At 41.8% G+C, this 18626-nt stretch overlaps 1 protein-coding gene across 1 annotated transcript; it reads left to right on the plus strand.

Moving 5' to 3' along the window:
* Nucleotides 1–511: 511 nt before the first annotated feature.
* Nucleotides 512–10866, plus strand: DMRTB1 (DMRT like family B with proline rich C-terminal 1). Its single transcript, XM_040565466.1, has 4 exons — nucleotides 512–1617; nucleotides 3127–3359; nucleotides 4618–4762; nucleotides 7924–10866. The coding sequence occupies exons 1-4, from the start codon at nucleotides 1218–1220 to the stop codon at nucleotides 8028–8030; spliced, it is 885 nt and encodes a 294-aa protein (XP_040421400.1). The 5' UTR covers nucleotides 512–1217; the 3' UTR covers nucleotides 8031–10866.
* Nucleotides 10867–18626: the final 7760 nt, after the last annotated feature.

Below are 18626 nucleotides of genomic sequence, written 5' to 3' on the forward strand. Positions count from 1 at the left end.
AATGTGTTAAAGGTGCTGCTAGCCCGAGACTTAACACTTGCAGATGTGAAGACACTGAAGTCTTGCGGGAAGACCTGCTCCACCAGAAGGACCTCTGCAAGGCGGCTGTGAAACATACTCTGTTGCACATTAGAATTGTTTCAGGGCAGTAGATAGACCCTACATGGTTCTCTTGAAACTTAGTGGTAAAAAAATGTTTTCATATCTACCTGAGGTTTATTTTTATTCTTTTTAATGCAGAAAAGATTATTGATATCAGGATTTTGAAACAGAATTAGCTCTTGCATGTGTGTGAAAAATCAGTGGTGTCATATCTTACATGGCAAAATGGAGAGTTTTTGCCCAGAAATGGGCTACTGTGTAAACAACAGTTTTGTAGCTACCGGCAGTAACAAATAACAAGTGCTTTATTACGAATACTTGAACTGGAACATTCCTTCTTTTTTTTTTTTTTTTTTTTTTTTTTTTTTTTTTTTTTTTTTTTTTTTTTTTATTGTAAGCCTGTCTTTGTTTCCAGAAATGAAGGAATTCTGAGAAAAGGAGACAGATCTTTCAAATGGCATGTGCTTTCCGCCTTCATCTCAGTACCTTGTTTTGAAAAACAGAATGACGAAACAGTTTTTTTTTCTGCTGAAGCAGTCACTCTCCTCCTGATCATGAGAAGTATACTGCAAATTAGAAACAAAATGGAACTGAAATTCTGTGCACATTAAAAGCAAATGCATGAGAGGTACGAAAGTGAGTGGGGACATTAAAGTGCCAAAAGGGAAAACTGTCACTTAAGGGTGTAAGGGATGGTGCATTTCTCTCCCATGCACACCCCTGCAAGTCCCAAACTCCCCATCTCCACGTGCACCAGCACAGGGAAATTTAGTAAAGCGTGCTCCACTTATCCCCATGCTCCTGCAGGTGCAGCCCCCTCCCTGTGTCATTTTCCAACCCCCATGGCTGAGGTCTGCCTCCAGCCCTGCTGGGGGGCTGCAGGGGGAGGCGGGCAGCTACAGCTGAGCCTGGCCCAGGGAGGGGAGGCCTGCAGGACATGACAGCCCTTATGCCCAGTCTCCACACAGCAGAGCATTCCCCACCCCTGCAGTGGGCTCTCCTGCCCCGCCTGTCCCAGTTGCTACATGCTGGGGTGGAGGTGGCCATGCGCTATATATAGGGGCCCTGTGGGGATCTGCTGGTGTGTGCTGGGCTGGTGAGGTGGAGTGCTGGTAATGGAGGCCGGGGAGGCCACGGTGGCGAAGGCGGCGGTGCGGACCCCAAAGTGCTCCCGCTGCCGTAACCACGGCTTCGTGGTGCCAGTGAAGGGCCACGCCGGGCAGTGCCGCTGGAAGCTGTGCCTCTGCGACAAGTGCTCCCTCATCACCGAGCGCCAGAAGATCATGGCCGCCCAGAAGGCCCTGAGGCAGCAGGTGCCCGACTGTCCGAGCAGGGCGGCCGTGGGCCCTGTTCCCCCGGGGGAAGGCCCCAGGGTGGCTGCAGGAGCGGCCATTGCCCCAGAGCAGAGCAGCCATGAGGGGACAAAGGACGGCCAGCCCATCGGTGGCAGTGACAAAGGCATGGCACGCAGGGGGCTGCCACCACCTCCTGGTGGCCCTCCCTTCTGGGACTACGGTAAGGCTCCAGCTCCTCAAAAAGGCATTCCTGCCTCTCCTTCTTTCTTCCCTCATTGCAGGTACCCATGTTGAATGTGCAGCCCCAGGTTTCTTTTTCCTTTTGCGGGGCTTGCAGTGTGGGTCATGGAGCTCTTGCTGCTTGTTGCAAGGTTGAAGCTCAAGCAATCGGCTCTTCTCTGGGAGGGAAATTAGGGAGGGAAATCATACTCTGATGGACTGCAGCAGAGGTGTTTGTGCGTGTTTCTCAGAGTACTGTATTCACAGGCACAAGCCTCCAGCAACAAAAATGCTAAAAAACATGGGATGGCAAGTAAATGAGGAAGTTACTGCTGCAGTTGCCTGGAGCAAGCGTTTTATGATAGCACTGTAAAAGAAAGAGACCTTTTGGCCTTAATTCCTGCAGCAAAGACTGAGTTTAGGTCAGGTCACTTGGTGCAAAACTACATTTTGATTTTAAGAGCAGAGGATAGGTTTTGCATGTGAAAAAAATGTATGGTCTGTCACCTCTTAAATTGCTTCTTTTAATAGAGTCTTTCATGTAACTTGTTTATTACTATTTATTACGGTAACTTCATACTATTACTATTTACTATAGTAATTTTATGGAAATCCCTACTGACTGCGGTAGTCATTAGTCTGGGCCTCTGACGGCAGTCTACAAGGCAAAGAAAATGCTGGTCTGAGAAGCCCGGAGGAAAGAGGCATTTCAGACATCTCTAGTTCCCACCTAGTCTGTCAGTAGCTGCTCTTTTTTTTTTTTTTAAGCTTGGTTTCCTAATAAAATGATGCATATGATGCTGGCTATATAAGTGCCTATCAGTCCTTCCCTTAATTATTTTTTTAATCTGTTGACCAATTTCAAAAAGGCTTGGGAACAGACAATATAACTGCAGTAGTCCAGAAGTAGACATACTCTAGATGCAAATTCTTCCACTTGTCTACCAGCAGGAGGATGTGTAGACAAGAAAAAGCCTATTTGTATTCAAATAGCCACTCTGTTTTTTAAGAGGGGCCATATAAGAGCCCAGACACAAGGTAAAAAAGCATAAGAAGTAATTGATTCCTGCATTTGAAATTGCATGGGTATGTCAAGGTCACTAAAAATAGGATGTTCTCTGTTAACTTACGAAGTGATAGCACTGAAGTTAGAACCCTATTATTTCTCTATATTATTAAGTTTTGCTCTAGTTAAAAGTGCTAAGGTAAGTTGTTTTTTCTTGCTGTTGCAGATGTGCTGAAAGACATCTGCAGACAGTGCTTTACTAAGGTCTAGCTTCACAATGCACAAGGCAGAAGATAATGCAGATCGTTATGCAGCGTTGCATTATCTGTTGCACTTTTCCTTTGTTCCTTAAAAGATCATAAAATAAATTAATGAGGAGCTAAACATGAAACCAAAGAACCAGATTTTCCTGGCTAAGAGTGGAATTTGGTCCTGCAGTTACATCTCTGAACTCCTTAAAATTACAGTGATACTTTTATTTGTTCTTTTCTCATTGTTTCCTAGCTCACCCTGCTTTTCCACCAGAATATATGGTCAACTCAGAATACATGGAGAGAGACCCTCCAAAAGTGTACCCTGGCTGTTCTGGGGTGTATCCTTACCACCCATTTCCAATGGGATTCGCCATCAATCAGCCAAGCTGTAGGGGAACGCCATCACCTCCAGGGATATCACTTCAGAAAGGTTTCCGACACATTCCTAGCAACTATGGGCCGGGGAATGCAGCTTCTGTGTCAGTAAGTAGTGTTTTTTTTTTAATTAATTCTAGAAGTACTGCTGTAGTTGGACTAAAAGACTTTTGAAGTTCCCTTCCAGCTGAACTAAAACTATTCTGTTCTATTCTATTGTGTTCTGTTCTGTTCAATTCTAATCTGTTCTGTTCTAATCTGTTCTGTTCTATATTCAAATCAACCTTCAAATCACAGAGACTTGGTAAGGAGCAAGATCCTAATTTGCCTGTCACTTGTAATGGTGTGTGTAGGCACTTGCAGTTCCTTTCAGTCATGTTGATTTATATGGGTGTTGTCCAATTTTTGTACTGTTGTTGGACACATTATTAGATTTACAGCTGCCATGTGCTATTCTGTCTGCATTGAGTACAGCTCAGCAGTTCATGTTAAGGCAAAGCAGTCTGCCTCAAAACTAACAAATTTATTCTGTTCACATAGTAAATCCCTGACACATTTTAGGGGTTATTAAGAAAGAAGGTGGTTAACAGCAGTCTGTAGCGCAGATAAATTATTCCAGTGGACCAGATATGCACAGGTTGGGAAATCTCTTTTCTAGACCACCACTATATGTGGTTTTGAACTTAATTTTTTAACTGCTTTGAAACAGACAGAAAGGTCTTATACAATCTCTGTCTGTACCCTGAGACACAGGATGCATGGCCAGATCCAACAGAGAAGTGCTCCTATTTCTCTGATGGTATGGCTCCTGAAGGGTGGAAGACTCTCCTTGTACAGGGAATGAGTTCTGGCATGCTCTAACAGGTCCTGTAACCACAGAAGACAAGGTCTGTTGGGCATGCTGTAGTGCACACCAGCCCTGCAGTGAAGGTAGAGCCACTCACTTCACTGGGCTCAGAGAAGAATCCATAACTATCAGGGAAGTGATGGCAAGAAACATTTTCCTACATTGCCTCTCCGTTGCATGAAGGTTCTTAAACTTATTAAGTGGCAGGTGAAGGTGAACTGCTCCTGGTTTAAACCCACTGCTCTGATGAGATGCCAGAATGGACAGCGAGGACTTATAAGGTCAGTTGCAGCTGAAACATGGTCTGAGAAGCTGCTACCTCGCAGTTCATGCATGTTGCACTATGCGCAGGCTTCGCACGTGCTAATATATGCACAGACATGGCAGCATATGGCCACAAAATGGACAAAACTCTGGAACTGTCACAGGTAAAAATTCAAACAGAAATTGCTTGATACTGCAGATGTGTCCTAGAGAGAGTCACTAAATGAAGGTTCTTTGCTCCATGTGTTTCTGCAGATTCCAGATGGGGGTGGAGATTTGCATCAAGGATACTACACTCCTCTACCTCAGTTCATCCCACCAAGTTTTCTGCCAGGGGTTCATTACATTCCACCTCCTCTTTCGCTGAACGTGTTGGCTGAAACAACCAAGGAAGCACACGGTAAGGAAGTACTAGATGAGCCTTGGGAGATCCAGTTATAACCTAGTTTCAATACCTAACAATCAAGGTGGACCCCCCAAGAAACCCTGATTCTAGATTTCAGTTTTCAGGGTTTCCCAGATCCCTATAATGGAGTCATGACTGAGATCCTGAAGTCCCAGGACAGACTGACAGCTTGTACAGCTCTAGGCAGCGCTGACTTAGGGAAAGCAGCCTTACATTCTTGGTCTTTCCAGCCAAAAAGCACCTCAATCTCACTCAGACATTGGATGCTGCAGGACTCAGAGCCATTCCAGAATATGATCTCTGATGTGATCTAAATGTAAATATTTTTCTAAATAGTTAGTCTGCAGGACATATTAAAAAAAAATAAAAATGTTTGGCTCTGCAATTTAAGCAAAATGTTAAAAAAAATACAGACTAACACTTAGCATGAACAATGTGAAATTTCTTGCTTATCTGGAAATACTATATTTTAATTGCTGTAGATGAAAGATTGACTCTTCAAAATCTCAAATTGTTTATATTGAATCTCACAGGATTTTAAATTACTGGCATAGGTAAGTTTGTGTGTCCCTCTCTTTTGTGTCTCTTTCATGTGTTGTGCATATTTCTAAGTTTTTCATTTTGCTACAGCTAGCTGTGACCACAAGAGGGTAGAGCTGCTCAGAGAATTAACCGCTAGTATGGGATGAGTGAATATCCAGTTTCATGTTAAATTCTGTTTGAAAATACAGATAAATAAATGTAACTTTATTTCTCTTCTTGAATATGAAAATAAGAAATGGTAAGTCTGACTGTTTAGAACACATATTACAATGATCATCCAGTGAAAAATTAAATCTCTTGTATAAGAGGGATCAGAAATAGAGGACTGTAATTGTATCATTTGAATTAAAAAGATGGTGGTGGTGGTTATGTGGGACAAAATAAAAGTTGAGAGTTTTTTTGGCTTGGTTTCTCAACAAAATAAGGCTCGTGAAGTCTCATTTTTGTTAATGTTAGTCCCCTCATAACTCTTCAACCCATCAGTTATTTTCAGCCAAACATATCTGCTGTGATCACGGGCCTACACAATATCGATCTGCAAGGGAAACATATGCCTCCCACAAAATCATCTCTGCAGCCATGACGTGGTGTTTGGCTAGCAGTCAGCTTGTGCTGAATTCGTAACTGATGTGTTTCAACCTTGGCCAACAACCAAGTCCCTGCCAGTCAGCCCAGCAGTGGGCATGGATCTCCAGAGCAGTCTGCTTCATGTCTGGTTGGAAAGCCAAGGAAAAATCAGAAGTAGTGGACAAGAGGAAAATGAAGAATATGGATGCATGGGGGGTATACAGACATCACAGAAATGTGAAGCTGTTTTAAGATATTGATAAAGGTATTGGGACTTTAATGCAGAGTGCAGGAGATACTGGGCTGCTGGAGGTGAAATACCATGGGCTGAGTTCAAGGGGAAGAGAGGAAGCTGAGGGCTGGCAGGCAAAGCAGAAAGTGTATGTGAGGATTGATGGTTTTTGTCGTTTAGTGGGGACAAGAAATCTGGGGGATACTGCAGCTGTTCTGGGTGCGTGGAAAAGAGAAGGAAGTAGGAGTAGCAGACAAACATAGGGGACATGGAGAGAATTAGGGGTATTGCATAAGGAAAACAGAGGAAATACAGTCCTGTATTATTAGAGTGAAGCTTTACTGGACAAACAATTGTGAAAACAGGCAAATGGGTAGAGAAGAGAGGTCATGAGAATACCCCCCTAGAGAGCAAAATGCCATCTAATGACCTCAGCCCTTATTACACACCAGGGAAATCACAACCCAGGCATAAAGCCATAGGAAACAATGCATCATGGATTGTGCTGTTCAGAGAACAAACTAGTTTTCTTAGTGCCAGGGATGAGGTACAAATTAATTCCACTACATAGTATTTTTGCTCCAGGATATGTAGGAATTTGCAATTGTGACCCAGTGAGGGGGATATTTCTGTATGAGGTCATATACAAAATAGCCTTGCAGCAGAAGATACAGATGTAGAGGGAAGCTACAGTGAAACTAATAATTCTTTGATTCTGGTTTTCAAGATGCTTGAAAAAAGAGAAAAGCTGTAACACTCGGTACATAGGGATGTGTTAGGATCACATCATGTCTTTTTTCCTAAGAAAGGGGCTGATTCAAATCTGCAATTGGACTTGAGAACATCCTTCCTCCAGAGAGACCTGAATTGAAGTGAAATTGAAGTTGCAAGAAAATGGATTTAGAAAATTCTGGCAGGGGATAACTGTAGAGAAGAAATGTCTGCAGTCTCTGAAGGGAATATGAGATGATGACAATTTTTATTTTTATTTTTTGAAAAAGCAGTTCCTATCTAAAAAAAGATTTTCCAAGGCTAGAAGCTGCTGTCAGAAAGATTTAAGTCAATAGTTCACTGCAGCTGAATGGAATGACTGAGGTCAGTTAGGTTTACAGTGGTGATTTGGTATAGACCATGTTGTTGTACAATTTCAAGCTGTATTTAGTGTTATGGAGATTTGACAAAATAAGCACAAGGCATGTCCAGTAAACAGCCAGTATGCATTCCAGGATAAAGTCTGATTGCAGGTTGTTGGCTTTCTAAAAGAATAAGCCACAGAAAAAGAAGCAAAAACCCAAGTTGCCACATGAGAAAGTGAGGCAGGTAATTTGTAAAATAGCAAATTGGCAGGTAATTTGTAAAATAGAAGTTCCTAGTTGGATGTGAAGAGAATTACTCAGTCAGTCCAGTTCTTTAAAAATTCATAGCAGTGTTCAAAAGACACGGCATAGATTCACTGCAGTTAAGTGTGCAGAAGAGCCTGCCTCAAACTTCTATTCCAGTGAAGCTTCAGTGTTTGCCATCTTGAAGCAAGCGCTCTTGCTACATTTCTTGAAGCACAGCTGAAACAATGGAGTGCTGTCTGAAGTACCCTGTCTCAGCTTGGAGAGCTGCAGCTCTTGATGTGAAGCACCTTTGAATTAACTGCACTGAAAAATAAGCCGGATTTTTTAAAGTGCACTGGGAATTTACCTCTGGAAGTGTGATAGATATGTGTAAGGCAAATTGAAATACAGGGATTTGGGCATTTGTTTGTTAGTTTGTGTTCAACCTTTTTCTTTCTCTCTCTTTTTTTTTTTTTTTTTTTTCCCCCCAGCTACTGCAGCTGACAGCCAGGATTCAGGGGTGGTTTGTGAATCTAGCCAGACATCTTCGTCCCCAGAAGAAGCAAGTGGAGATCAATCTGTATATTCTAAACAGTAAATGGCTTGGAGAAAAGCTGAGTGGCAGGCAGCATTATTTTCATTATTGAGGAGAGTGTTAGTTGATACGAGGCTAGACTGGCACTCAGTTACTGAGCAGCCACAACAGCTAAAAGAAGGGGATTAGTCCCCTGCTCACTTTATGATCGTGTTAGAGCTACCAGCCTCACAGCTCTGCTCCCTAGGAGCTTCTCATTCCTCTGCTGTAAAGTTTGTTCATAAAAAAGGTTTTCCAAAGCCAAGGTAAATCCCATCCTCCCTAAGCAGGTGGAAGCAGGAAGGATTATGACTTTGATTTCTGGTTCCTTTGCTGAGGTTAGATGACTCCTTGATTTTAGAGTGAGATCTCCAAGCCATGTACACTCTGTAGCCTTCTCGTGTTCATGACGGTAATGAAAAATGTGTTGTTTGTATATCAATTTGCTGTAAAGGAAACCTAGTTCTGAATATTATGGAAGAGTTAAGTTATGTAGAGCCTGAAGACTGAGTGAGAGAAGATGGGAAGACAGTCTGGGTTGCTGGTTTACCTGGCTGTCTAAGAACCAGATTCTCTGGATTTAGCAGGCTAAGGGAGCAACAGGTGCTTGGTACGCTTGTCAAGAGGGGCATGGGAGGAATTTACAGAAAGGCCTGATACAGGCTGAAATACAGTGCTTCTGCATTGTTTTCTGGGTGAACTGCCTTTAAGGTGCCTGCCCTTCAGTATAGAGACTGTCTGATTTGGAATCGCCTCTTGTCACACAGGCTTCAGGACTCTGAGTGCCTTTGCTGGTTTATACCTTATTTCACTGTTGTGTAACTCAGTGCAGCTGACAAACTGCCATTTGTTTCTGAAGGACTCATGTAGACAGCTTTATGCATGTGGACTGGAGGTGCACCGTGGCATATTAAAGGTGTGAAGAGATTGCCTCGGAAAGTAGGACAAAACACCATTTAGAATAATAATTAAAGCCATACATATTCTAATTTTCAATAATACTGTTTAAATAAAAATGAAAGGTGCATTCCTCTACTGCTTTGCCTAAAGGAACTGGTTTTGTATTAAGTAAATCAGTTAATGTTTGAAGAATTTGGGGGGGGGAGAGGGGCTTTTACGTAATTAAAAAAGATACTTTGAATCATTGGTTTGGTTTTGATGATTTGAGGCTTACATATCTACACGTACTTTTTCTAGCTAAATTTCAGATGTTGCCTGGCGTAACAAACCTGTTGGAGTGAGAGTTAGGCTTCAGTATTTTTCTTCTCAAATTTTTGACTGCTACTCTAAAGGTGAGTGCAGTAAAATAAACATTCTTCTTTTCTGCTACTTGTACTATTAATCCCTTGCTTGATGCAAGATGTAAAAAAAAATATCCTAAACTGACAGTTATTTTTTTATGTAGTAGATGAATGTTTTCCAGCACACAGCCACGGTTTGGGGGGACAGTAAGTAAAAGTGGCAAGTTGAAGACTGCCAAGAGGAGAAACTGAAAAACACATGTATGTATAGCAAATAATCTGATGTACAACTTGTTATATGCTAGATTTACAACAGGATCTCCACTCCCAGGAGTGTCCCAAACCTCCTCTTAAAACTTCTGTGTGCTAGGGAAAATCTGAATCCTTCTTTAAGGTGTTTGAATGGAGCAAAGCTCTTTTCAAAAACAGTAATCTATGAGTAGAAATACCATCAGCACCCACAAAGCAGGTTCCTCTGTGGATGGAGTTGACTGATTTTTTAAAATACAGTATAATGATTTAAGGAAATGGTAATGTACAGGATGAACAGTTGAATAGCCTCCTTCCCAGATATTTTTCCAAAGCCATATTCAGTGTTGTATTACATTCCTTAAATCTCCAAAGCAAGATGGATTCCAGCCCATTTCACTGACTGTAAAGCACAGTCATTGCAGAAATACTTCATATACAGTACTGTTTTCTCTCTATTCTGTGCCAGTCACCACCTCCAGATTGCTAGGCCAGACTCCTTATTTAACTTGTCTTCCAATTTTGAACTGTCTGTCAGTGAACCAAAACTTTGACTTTGGCTTTGAATCATGGTATGACACTCCAATAGGATCCCTTTTACTGCATTGCTGCACACCAGTGTTTGTCTCAGGAGGAATGTAGCAATTTAAAGAGCCTGAGAAAGGCAACTAAAGTGAACAAGGAGAAGGAGCAGTTGCCTTACAAGGGAACTTAAAAAGAACTAGAGACTTATTTTGGAGAGGAGAATGTTGACGAGGGATATGACTGAGTTTTACAACATCATAACAGCTGTGGCAAAGTATATGCAAAACCATTACCAAACCTTATTATTTCCATACATGTGAGGGAAAAGAAGGTGACCTGGGACATGGGCAAATTATGCCTGACCAGCCTGATTGCTTTCTGTAATGAAATGATGGGCATCTACCCCAGTCTAAGGCAAAGACGTGAATAGTTACAATTGGCTTTCCTAGGGAATCAATAGTGGGACAAATACAGTTTAAAAAGTATATCCGTTGCTTGGTTTGGTGTCTGACCAAAAGTTTCAGTTTTTTACCTTTTAAGAAATTTGTCCCAAAGTTCTTTTGCACCTATCTCTGTGTGGAAAAGCAAATTACTTAAATTGAATAAATTTCCCGTTAACAGGTAGGATTATCTTATGTAGATATGACAAGTTTTCATTCTTAATTTTATGCTCAGCTTGTCCTTTTTAAGCAAGGAAAAAAATGTTCCTTTACAACTGGTATTGTCATACTGTGCATTTAAGGACTTCAAAGCAAATAATTTTCATTCCAAACTTAGTGCTAACCAATGTTTCCAATAATTAAACTCTGTGATCTCTTCTGACTCCATTTATTTAAATAAATGTGTTAGGGATAATGAAATCATTTTGGATTGAAATGGAATGAATTGGATTAGACAAGTCACTCAGAGGGTTCTTCCAACCTAAATCATCCCAGAATTTTATTGGTTTTTATTAAGGCTGAAGCCACATAGACTTTGGTCAAATTCATAAAACCTGGGAAGAAAAAGGAAAGCTAGCTATGATACCCATTGTTGAAATCTTCTTGCATGCAAGCTGCTACTCACTGCAATAGGAATTCTGTATATAGGATTTATGTCACTATTTTCTGATTGACTCCCTTGCTAAATCTGAACTTCTAAAGATGTCATTCCTAATATGTGACACCTGGGACAACCCTCTATCCTCACTGCAAGCCCCTGGGTCATCACAGAACAACAAGCTTTGACTCTACATTGAAGGGGAAAACCTAAAATAAGGAGCCAGGTCTTTCATACCACTAATTTCATTACTTTCAGTGGAATTACTTGCAAGAGTACGGAGTTGACAACGTTAGTCATGCAAGTTTAGGCTCCAAGTTTTATACGGAGGTGTCTGTGACAGTGTCCAAAATGTCAGATTACTGTAGATTTGCATTTTCTGTAGGAGCTTTGGGAAAAGGAAAACAAACCCAAGGGATTCTAGAAGGATCACGTAATAACGTCCATTCAGCAGACATATGTAAGATACATTTGTCATTGCCCCACAGCGTACTGCAGTATCTTAACATTTCTGTGGTGTGGGCTTCCACATCTGGACTGAAGCAGGTTTTTGTGTGACAGTGATTGTGACAGCCTTACTAGTGTTTTATTTATTTATTTTTCTTCTTGGAATTAGATGCACCCAGTTGGAAACCTCTAATCCACAGTAAGACTATAGCTGTTTTTTCCACATTAGTGAGTAATTAATTTTGACCAGCAATCCAAAGAAATTTTTAATTGCCTACCAATAAAAATCAGCTTGCTGCAAACAAAATTCTCCCTCCCCTTAAAAAAATAATTTTCATGACAGAAAAATTCTTTATGATGTGAAACATGCCTGCTTTGGAACAGTGGAAACTAATTAAATCATTCTTATGGGTAAATGGGTCTGGTTTTCCTATTTTTTGCCCAATATTTTACTACTGCAACATTAGCATTAGTCACAGAGGTATGTCTATACTTAGCTTGCCAAAAAGTAGGATAGGAATCCAAATGTAAAGAAAGACTTTGTGGAATCTATTCCTGGAATGAGTGTCACTGCTTGTTTTATTGTAGCCAACGCCATTGAAAGAGTTCCAGATCCACCACAGATGACCAGGCAGTGATGTGCCAGTTCACCTACTCATGCGTTTTACCCCCATGAGTATCCTTACAAGTTTTTCTTACCAGGCATCAGTAAGGCTTGAAGAGCGTAGGCTAAAACATTCCTGGAAAACAACAACGACAACAAGAAACAGGCTTATTTTGGTAATAATTTCACTTGCAGTGGGTACCATCTTCCTGATTTCTTTCTGTTGGGCCTTCCCACTGCCTCTTCGGACACGATAAATGCAACATCACTGGCGACCTTGCTACTGACTTTCATAGGGCAGTCTATGGATCTAATGAGGGCTCTAATGGTGGGCCAGTTGTGATCTCACACTTTCCACTTTCATTTCATGAAATTCTCTTTAGTGGAGGCATTTCTGGTCTCATTTACTAATTACTTCCAGAACTACATAGTCTTAGTTGGTACAATCTACTCAAAAGTGTGCAGGCCATATAAGCTAGGGCAATATAAAACTTTTTTTAACAAAACGTGTTTTAAATAACAGCTACATGCAAAGTTCCCTTGGAGAACCTTCCTAGTTTTTCAAGACAGATTCTGCTTCCCATTAAGAAATGTGTTCTTCTGATCAGGATGCAAATGGACTGTTCTTCATGCTTTTCTACAGTAAATTTTCACTCATATTCAAATAATTCAAGAGTCTCACGTACCTGTAGTAGTTGTTTTTTGACATTCCTTTCCTCATCCACTGTCTCGTGTGGTGAAATGGTTCTGTACTTCCTAATGTTCCTCAGTCCTTGGATTACAAATTTGCTCTAAATATCCCTAGGCACTTTGGCCATCTTCCTGCCTGTCTTTCCAACGTCATGCACACTGGTAATACCATCCCTTGAGCTGCCTAGCATTCATTATAGAGATCTGCAGAGGCCAGACCTGCTTGGTTTACTTTCCTGCGTCTGCAGCTGTGTTTTGTTTTCCTCAACACACTTCACAGTATTTTTCATGGCCAGTGCAATGATGGCATACAAATGAATCAAAGGGAGAAACTTAAACAAAATAGAGAAGATTAAAATAATTTTCTTCTAAGGAAACAAAAGACTTATACTCAAAGGAGAAGTTGTAGTGGAAGATGGAGAATCAGAACCTGGACTCATGTTTCCTGTGGGTTTGGGAGTGACTACAGAGGATAAAGCCACCTGGTATCCATCATCAGCACCCAGAAAAGTCCAATGGCTCTGTTTGTGTAGTGGGAGATCCCTCACTCCTTCATGAGGCAGCAGGATTCAAGCGAGCATTGCTCATTGCCCTCGTTAGCTGGAGTTCACGGAGCTGCCTTTTCCTGCAGCACATCAGTACACTTGAGCTAATGCACATTTTAGAGGCTGTGAACTTAAAGGACTATGCTAACAAAATGATGACCTTGTCATGCAAAAACAAACACACACAAACAAATGAAAAACACGGAAGGAAAAACAAACTAGGTGGTGTTTGTACTGGATTAGCCCATGAATTTTGCCCTGAGCAGGTATCTGGCAGATCGCAAACTCTTACGTGACCCACAGAGTGTTTTTCTTAACATGTTTATAAGCAGCAGATGAATCTATGAATCTATGCATTTCAAAAGTTGAAGAAGAGGGAAATGTTACTGCTGGTGAAAACCAGGAAACTATCCAGAAGCAGGGTTTCATGAAAGCCAGAGACAGATTTCAGTCTCAGAGTTCATTATCCCCTTGTCCCCAGTCTTCAGTCCATGGAGTGCACCAAGCACAGTTATGCTGAAAGGCTTTTTGAGATCTGTTTAATTTTAGACAACAGGAGGTATGGGGCTTTTGGCATCCTGGTTAAGATCTTGTGTTTCCCATGGGATGCGTTCCACCTGCAAGTTCTCTGTTCGTATTTCAGCCTAAGTGTTTGTTCATGCTGGTACCAGCCTGTCTGGTCCTGTTGATGATGGAAATCCTCCCCGTCTCCTTGGCAAGGCCGCAGATTCCTGCTTTGAACCTCTGAGGGGTCTCATGGGGCAGGCAGGCTGAGCCCTTTGTTAATGGACGCTAATGAGAGGAGTGGCCATGCCTCACGCACGCATGTTGGGATGGCAGTTGGGCTGAGGCGGCAGGCTGAGGTGGGCTGAGGTGCTGCCATGAGGCAGGCCGGAGTGCCCTGAGGCACTGCTGTGAGGCTGGCTGCCTCACAGTGCTGAGCTCGGCCGGCTCCCTGCCTCAGCCTGGGTGTCCCTGAGATGTCTGCCTGTTGACTTTTGCAGATCGAGTGCCTCAGCTAGGTTTGAGGGCCTGCTTCTCTTGGTGTTCTCCTGCAGTAGCCATGTGTGACGTGAGATTCCTCGGTGTGTTGCCTTGTGTGTGTGTGTGTGGGGGGATAGGAGCACGAATGATGCCTTCGTGGGCACTCTGGGCTGGGCTGCAGGTTTGCACTGTCAATGCGTGGGCCTTGCCTGCTGCCCCCCATGCAGAGGAGGCAACGCTCAATGCGAGGCCTGCCTTCTGCAGCTCAGTTTGTTCACTGGCGCAGAACAAACTGCTAGCCCTCCAAGCAAATCCCAAGAAAAAAGTTTGCCTGTGCTGAGAGGGTAACAGGGACCTGGTGGTGATTTGCCATCGCTCCTGAAGAGTGAGACTTGGGGGTACACCAAGTACCCAGCTCTGTCCGTGCCAGAGGACACTGGAGGAGACCTCGAGCATGTTAGCAGGTTAGTTGTGTTGGGCGCTGTCATCTAGCAGCTGAACCCACACCTGCAAGCTTTGTCAGTTACCATACCTAGGTTTTGGAAGGTGTATATGGCATCGGCTTTCACAAGTAAAAATCAAGCTTGTCATGCATTTTGCCAGTATTTGAGGTAGCTTTGTTTGACTTCCATTTTAAAAGTTCTTGCTTTCAGAATATTTTTACCATTTGAAAAGTCTAAAAGAAAAAAACAACCCTGTAGCTTAAAAACAAGGAAAAAAAAACATTTAAGACTTAAGCCAAAATACCTTCATTGTTTAAAGCAAGCCAATGCAGTTGTTAGTGGTTTTGGATTCCTTGGACTTAAATTTAGCCCTAATGGACATTTAGCCGGAATGTTAGCTCTGTGAGACTTGTGCATATTCATGTTAAATTTGCTCAGTCTAATATTCAAGGTCAAATGAAGCCTGTCTCAGACCAATTTAAATCTTCACAGTGCTTCTTAGTAGCTAAACTAATTTGGATTGTATATACCAGTTTCCAAGTTCAAAAGTGAAACTTAGAAGACAGTAAACCAATGCAACAGATTACCAACAGGGTGGCATGAATTTTCCATTATTTTAAGTCTAAAACAAGTATGCACGCTCCTTTAGAAGAAATGCAGGTAGTTGTATTGAAGAACTCTGAATGAAATGTGGTCAGTCTCATGCAATGGATAGTTCAGAGGATAATGACTGCTCCTGGCATCACAGAATAAATTAGGGCTCAGGAAGAGCTCTTTTAGCTCTCTCAGGAGAGCTCAGTACCTTTAGGGCAGGTGATTCTTGATCTGCCTGCTGCAAGAGGTAGTACTATAGGAAAGAGCACTACAAGAAAGAGGAGAATGCACTGCAGGAACTGCCCATTTGTTTCATTATGGCAGACCATGGTATTTTTTTTCTCTAGAGCGTATTCAGAGGTGCTTGGTGCAGTTTGACCTTCAATTTAAGATTGTTGTTGAGGACCCCTCTGCACTAGAGTTGCATATGCTTATATAGCAAGATAAATAAACTTCCTGGTGTTATTGTAGGGAAAAGACTGGTCAAAGATACTTCTATTCTGTTTCTAGCTTTCCCCCTCTAAGCTCAAGCTTGTCAGTGTAATTAGTAATTATTACAGTGCTTAAGTCATATAGCTTTTAAGTAGATTCCTAGTACATGTTAAATATGCCAGCTCTTAATGGATGATTCACACAGCAGGGGGGTATAGTAGTTGAAGCTGAATCAGGAAGGCTTTGCTCAGTACCTGACCTCAGGCCTGCTAGGTTAAGTCAGGCGGCTAATTCTCTTCTTATCCTGGTTTCATCAGATCAATGGTTTTACTGACCTCTTTTGGTCCTGAAATGTTGCCTGAGAGCTGCTAGAATTATATAATATAAAGCTGTGGAAGTTGCAGCATGTGTACGGATCTGGTTTATGTGGTATCTATTGTGCTAGAGTTCTAGAGCAGTAGATTGTAATTAAGGAATTCTAAAGTGTTGTTGTTTTTTTTTTTTGTTTTGTTTTGTTTTGTTTTCTCCTAGGGTATAAACCTCCCACCCAGATAAATGGCACAGTTTTCAAAGTTGAATGAAAGAATGAAGAAATTAAGAGACTTTGCAGATAAAGAGCTGGAATACATATTCTACATGTTATAGAGCAGGAACTCCAGTAAGGATACATAGAGGAAATGACTCTAGCTCGGAGCCTACAAAGAAAAATGAGGACCTGCTGGGAGCTGCACAAACTTATTTAGAACTGGTCACAGTTCGTTTTTCAACTTAATGTATTTCAAGCATGATTTTCTAAATGTTTGTTTTCTTCTGATACATTCAAGCACAACCGTTCTAGAATATGGACTTTGTCCATACCAGACAAGACTTTTTCTCCCTTCAAATGTTACTGCTTTTGCATCTGATCAAATTGAGAACCACAATTTAGAGAAAGAAATTTTACAAAGAAAGCAGAAACATGCAAAGAAAGTGACTGTAGTTGGAGGGAGTTAACTTGGGCTAGTATTTAATCCACTGAGTTTAGTTCCTTTCAGAGAGATGTTCAGCCAGAGGCAACAAAAACCATGCTAACTCTGAAGAATGTACAGAAAATTATGTGTTGAACTATGGTCAGAATGCAGACTCTGAACCTTACAAGATGTTGGTTCTGTGGAAGAAAAGCAGCAAGTGATCCAGAATGCAAAACCATAGGCATTTTTTCTCTGGCAAAGGACAGCATATAAGATTTAGTAAAATATTCCAGCAGTGTTATTCTGAAATGAAACTTCCGAAGCAGAATCCTGATTAGAAATGTAAAACACACATGTATGATGATATTGAGGGACAGTTTCTCAATAGGAGCAAGACTGAGTCATGGGAAAATACATGCAGAAGGTATGCAGTGCAGAAGTGTCTGACTTTGGTGCGTGAGCTATGTCTTACTTGAGAAACCATTGAATCATGACAGTGCAGCTCGCCATGTTACATCAACCCAAGAAGCAGATTAAATCTAAGTTACCATGCTTTGAGGCTGCCTCCAGTGTTTTGGTTACTATCAGTTTCTGTATACAGTCTGAGCATAACATAACCACTTGCCATCAAAGCAAGACTTTAACTGGAACTCCTACCTCTGTTAGCAAAGAAGCTTGGAACTACAACCTCAATGCACTGAAAAGTTCAGGAGGTAGAGTAATGGAGCTGTTTCGAGAGGGGATGATCTGACTGCTTTTGTTCATCCTGAGCAGTGACTGAAGCGAAGCGGCTGGGCTGATACCTCAGCTCAAGTGAATTTCTGGAGCATCAGAAGTTACTTTTCTCAGCAAAGCGTGGTACCCTCAGGTAAGACTACCTGTATGAGTAAGTACTGCTCGAGTTAGCATAAGCTCATATTGGAGAAGCTGTTTTTGGTGTGCTGACTAGCAAAACAAGGTCTTTTCCTGTAGGTTTATTTCTCTTGTTTTATGTTTGAGCAACATCAAGGAGTCAGTTTTACTCATTGTTTTAGAATACCACCCATTAAACAGAACTACTGTATATTTCACAGCATATGAAAGTCAGAAAAAGCAGAATATTTTTAGCTATCTTTCTATTCCTTGCTAAGGAGTATTTTACAAGATGTAAATGGATTAATAGCAGTTAGTATCACCATAGCAAACTGGATATTTGAATGCAAAGTTTGGTCCAACCTGTAAAAGGATGCTTTTTCCTCAGCAGGAACAAGTCTGTTTGTGTTTAGAAGTAACAACCTGTAGCTAAAGGAAGCAAATTCAAGGCTAATTACTGTGCTTCAATGAGAAAGCTAACAAAAGACAAGACAGATGTAACACTGAGCAGTTACAAATGTGGTTGGATGACAATTAGGATAGAGCAAGTCTTTCAGCCTGGCTGGGGTCCTCCCAGCGAGCGCTGATGTGTCACAACTCTAGGAGCCTTGGTGCTGGTCAGTGCTGTCAGAAGTGCGTGACTTTGGGTGGCCTCAGCTGCTACAGCAGCTCCTCCTGTCCCTAGCTGCAGAGAAGGTGGTGTCAGCGCTGAATTGCTTTGTGGGTCAGGGCTAATGCAGCTGAGAAGAGAAATACAAGAAGAAGCCTCTCCTTGTGCAATGGGTGAGGCTCCAGGGGAGGATGCAGGAAATGCATTCAGAAGTTTAGGTAAGGCATTTAACCTAGCTGGGATTCATAAGCGTTTGCCTTCAGAAGAGCCAGTTGTTTTGTTTTGTGGTTGTGTTTGATTGGAATGTGATGAAACCTGTAAGCACATATAAAAGAATAGGTCCCTTCTGGAGGTAATGTACAGAAACACCACTGATGTGTGCCTCAGCACGCTTCTGCCCTCCCCCCCCACCCCGT

This window comes from Cygnus olor, chromosome 8 (genome assembly GCF_009769625.2).
Source record: "Cygnus olor isolate bCygOlo1 chromosome 8, bCygOlo1.pri.v2, whole genome shotgun sequence".
NCBI lineage: Eukaryota > Metazoa > Chordata > Aves > Anseriformes > Anatidae > Cygnus > Cygnus olor.

What these genes read in the sequence shown, in the direction of transcription:
- DMRTB1 (XM_040565466.1), top strand. Translation starts at nt 1,218, where the DNA reads ATGGAGGCCGGGGAGGCCACGGTGGCGAAGGCGGCGGTGCGGACCCCA. An exon ending in GGAATGCAGCTTCTGTGTCA is followed by an intron (nt 3,360 to 4,617) that starts GTAAGTAGTGTT and finishes GTGTTTCTGCAG; the next exon opens with ATTCCAGATGGGGGTGGAGA. An exon ending in AACAACCAAGGAAGCACACG is followed by an intron (nt 4,763 to 7,923) that starts GTAAGGAAGTAC and finishes TTTTCCCCCCAG; the next exon opens with CTACTGCAGCTGACAGCCAG.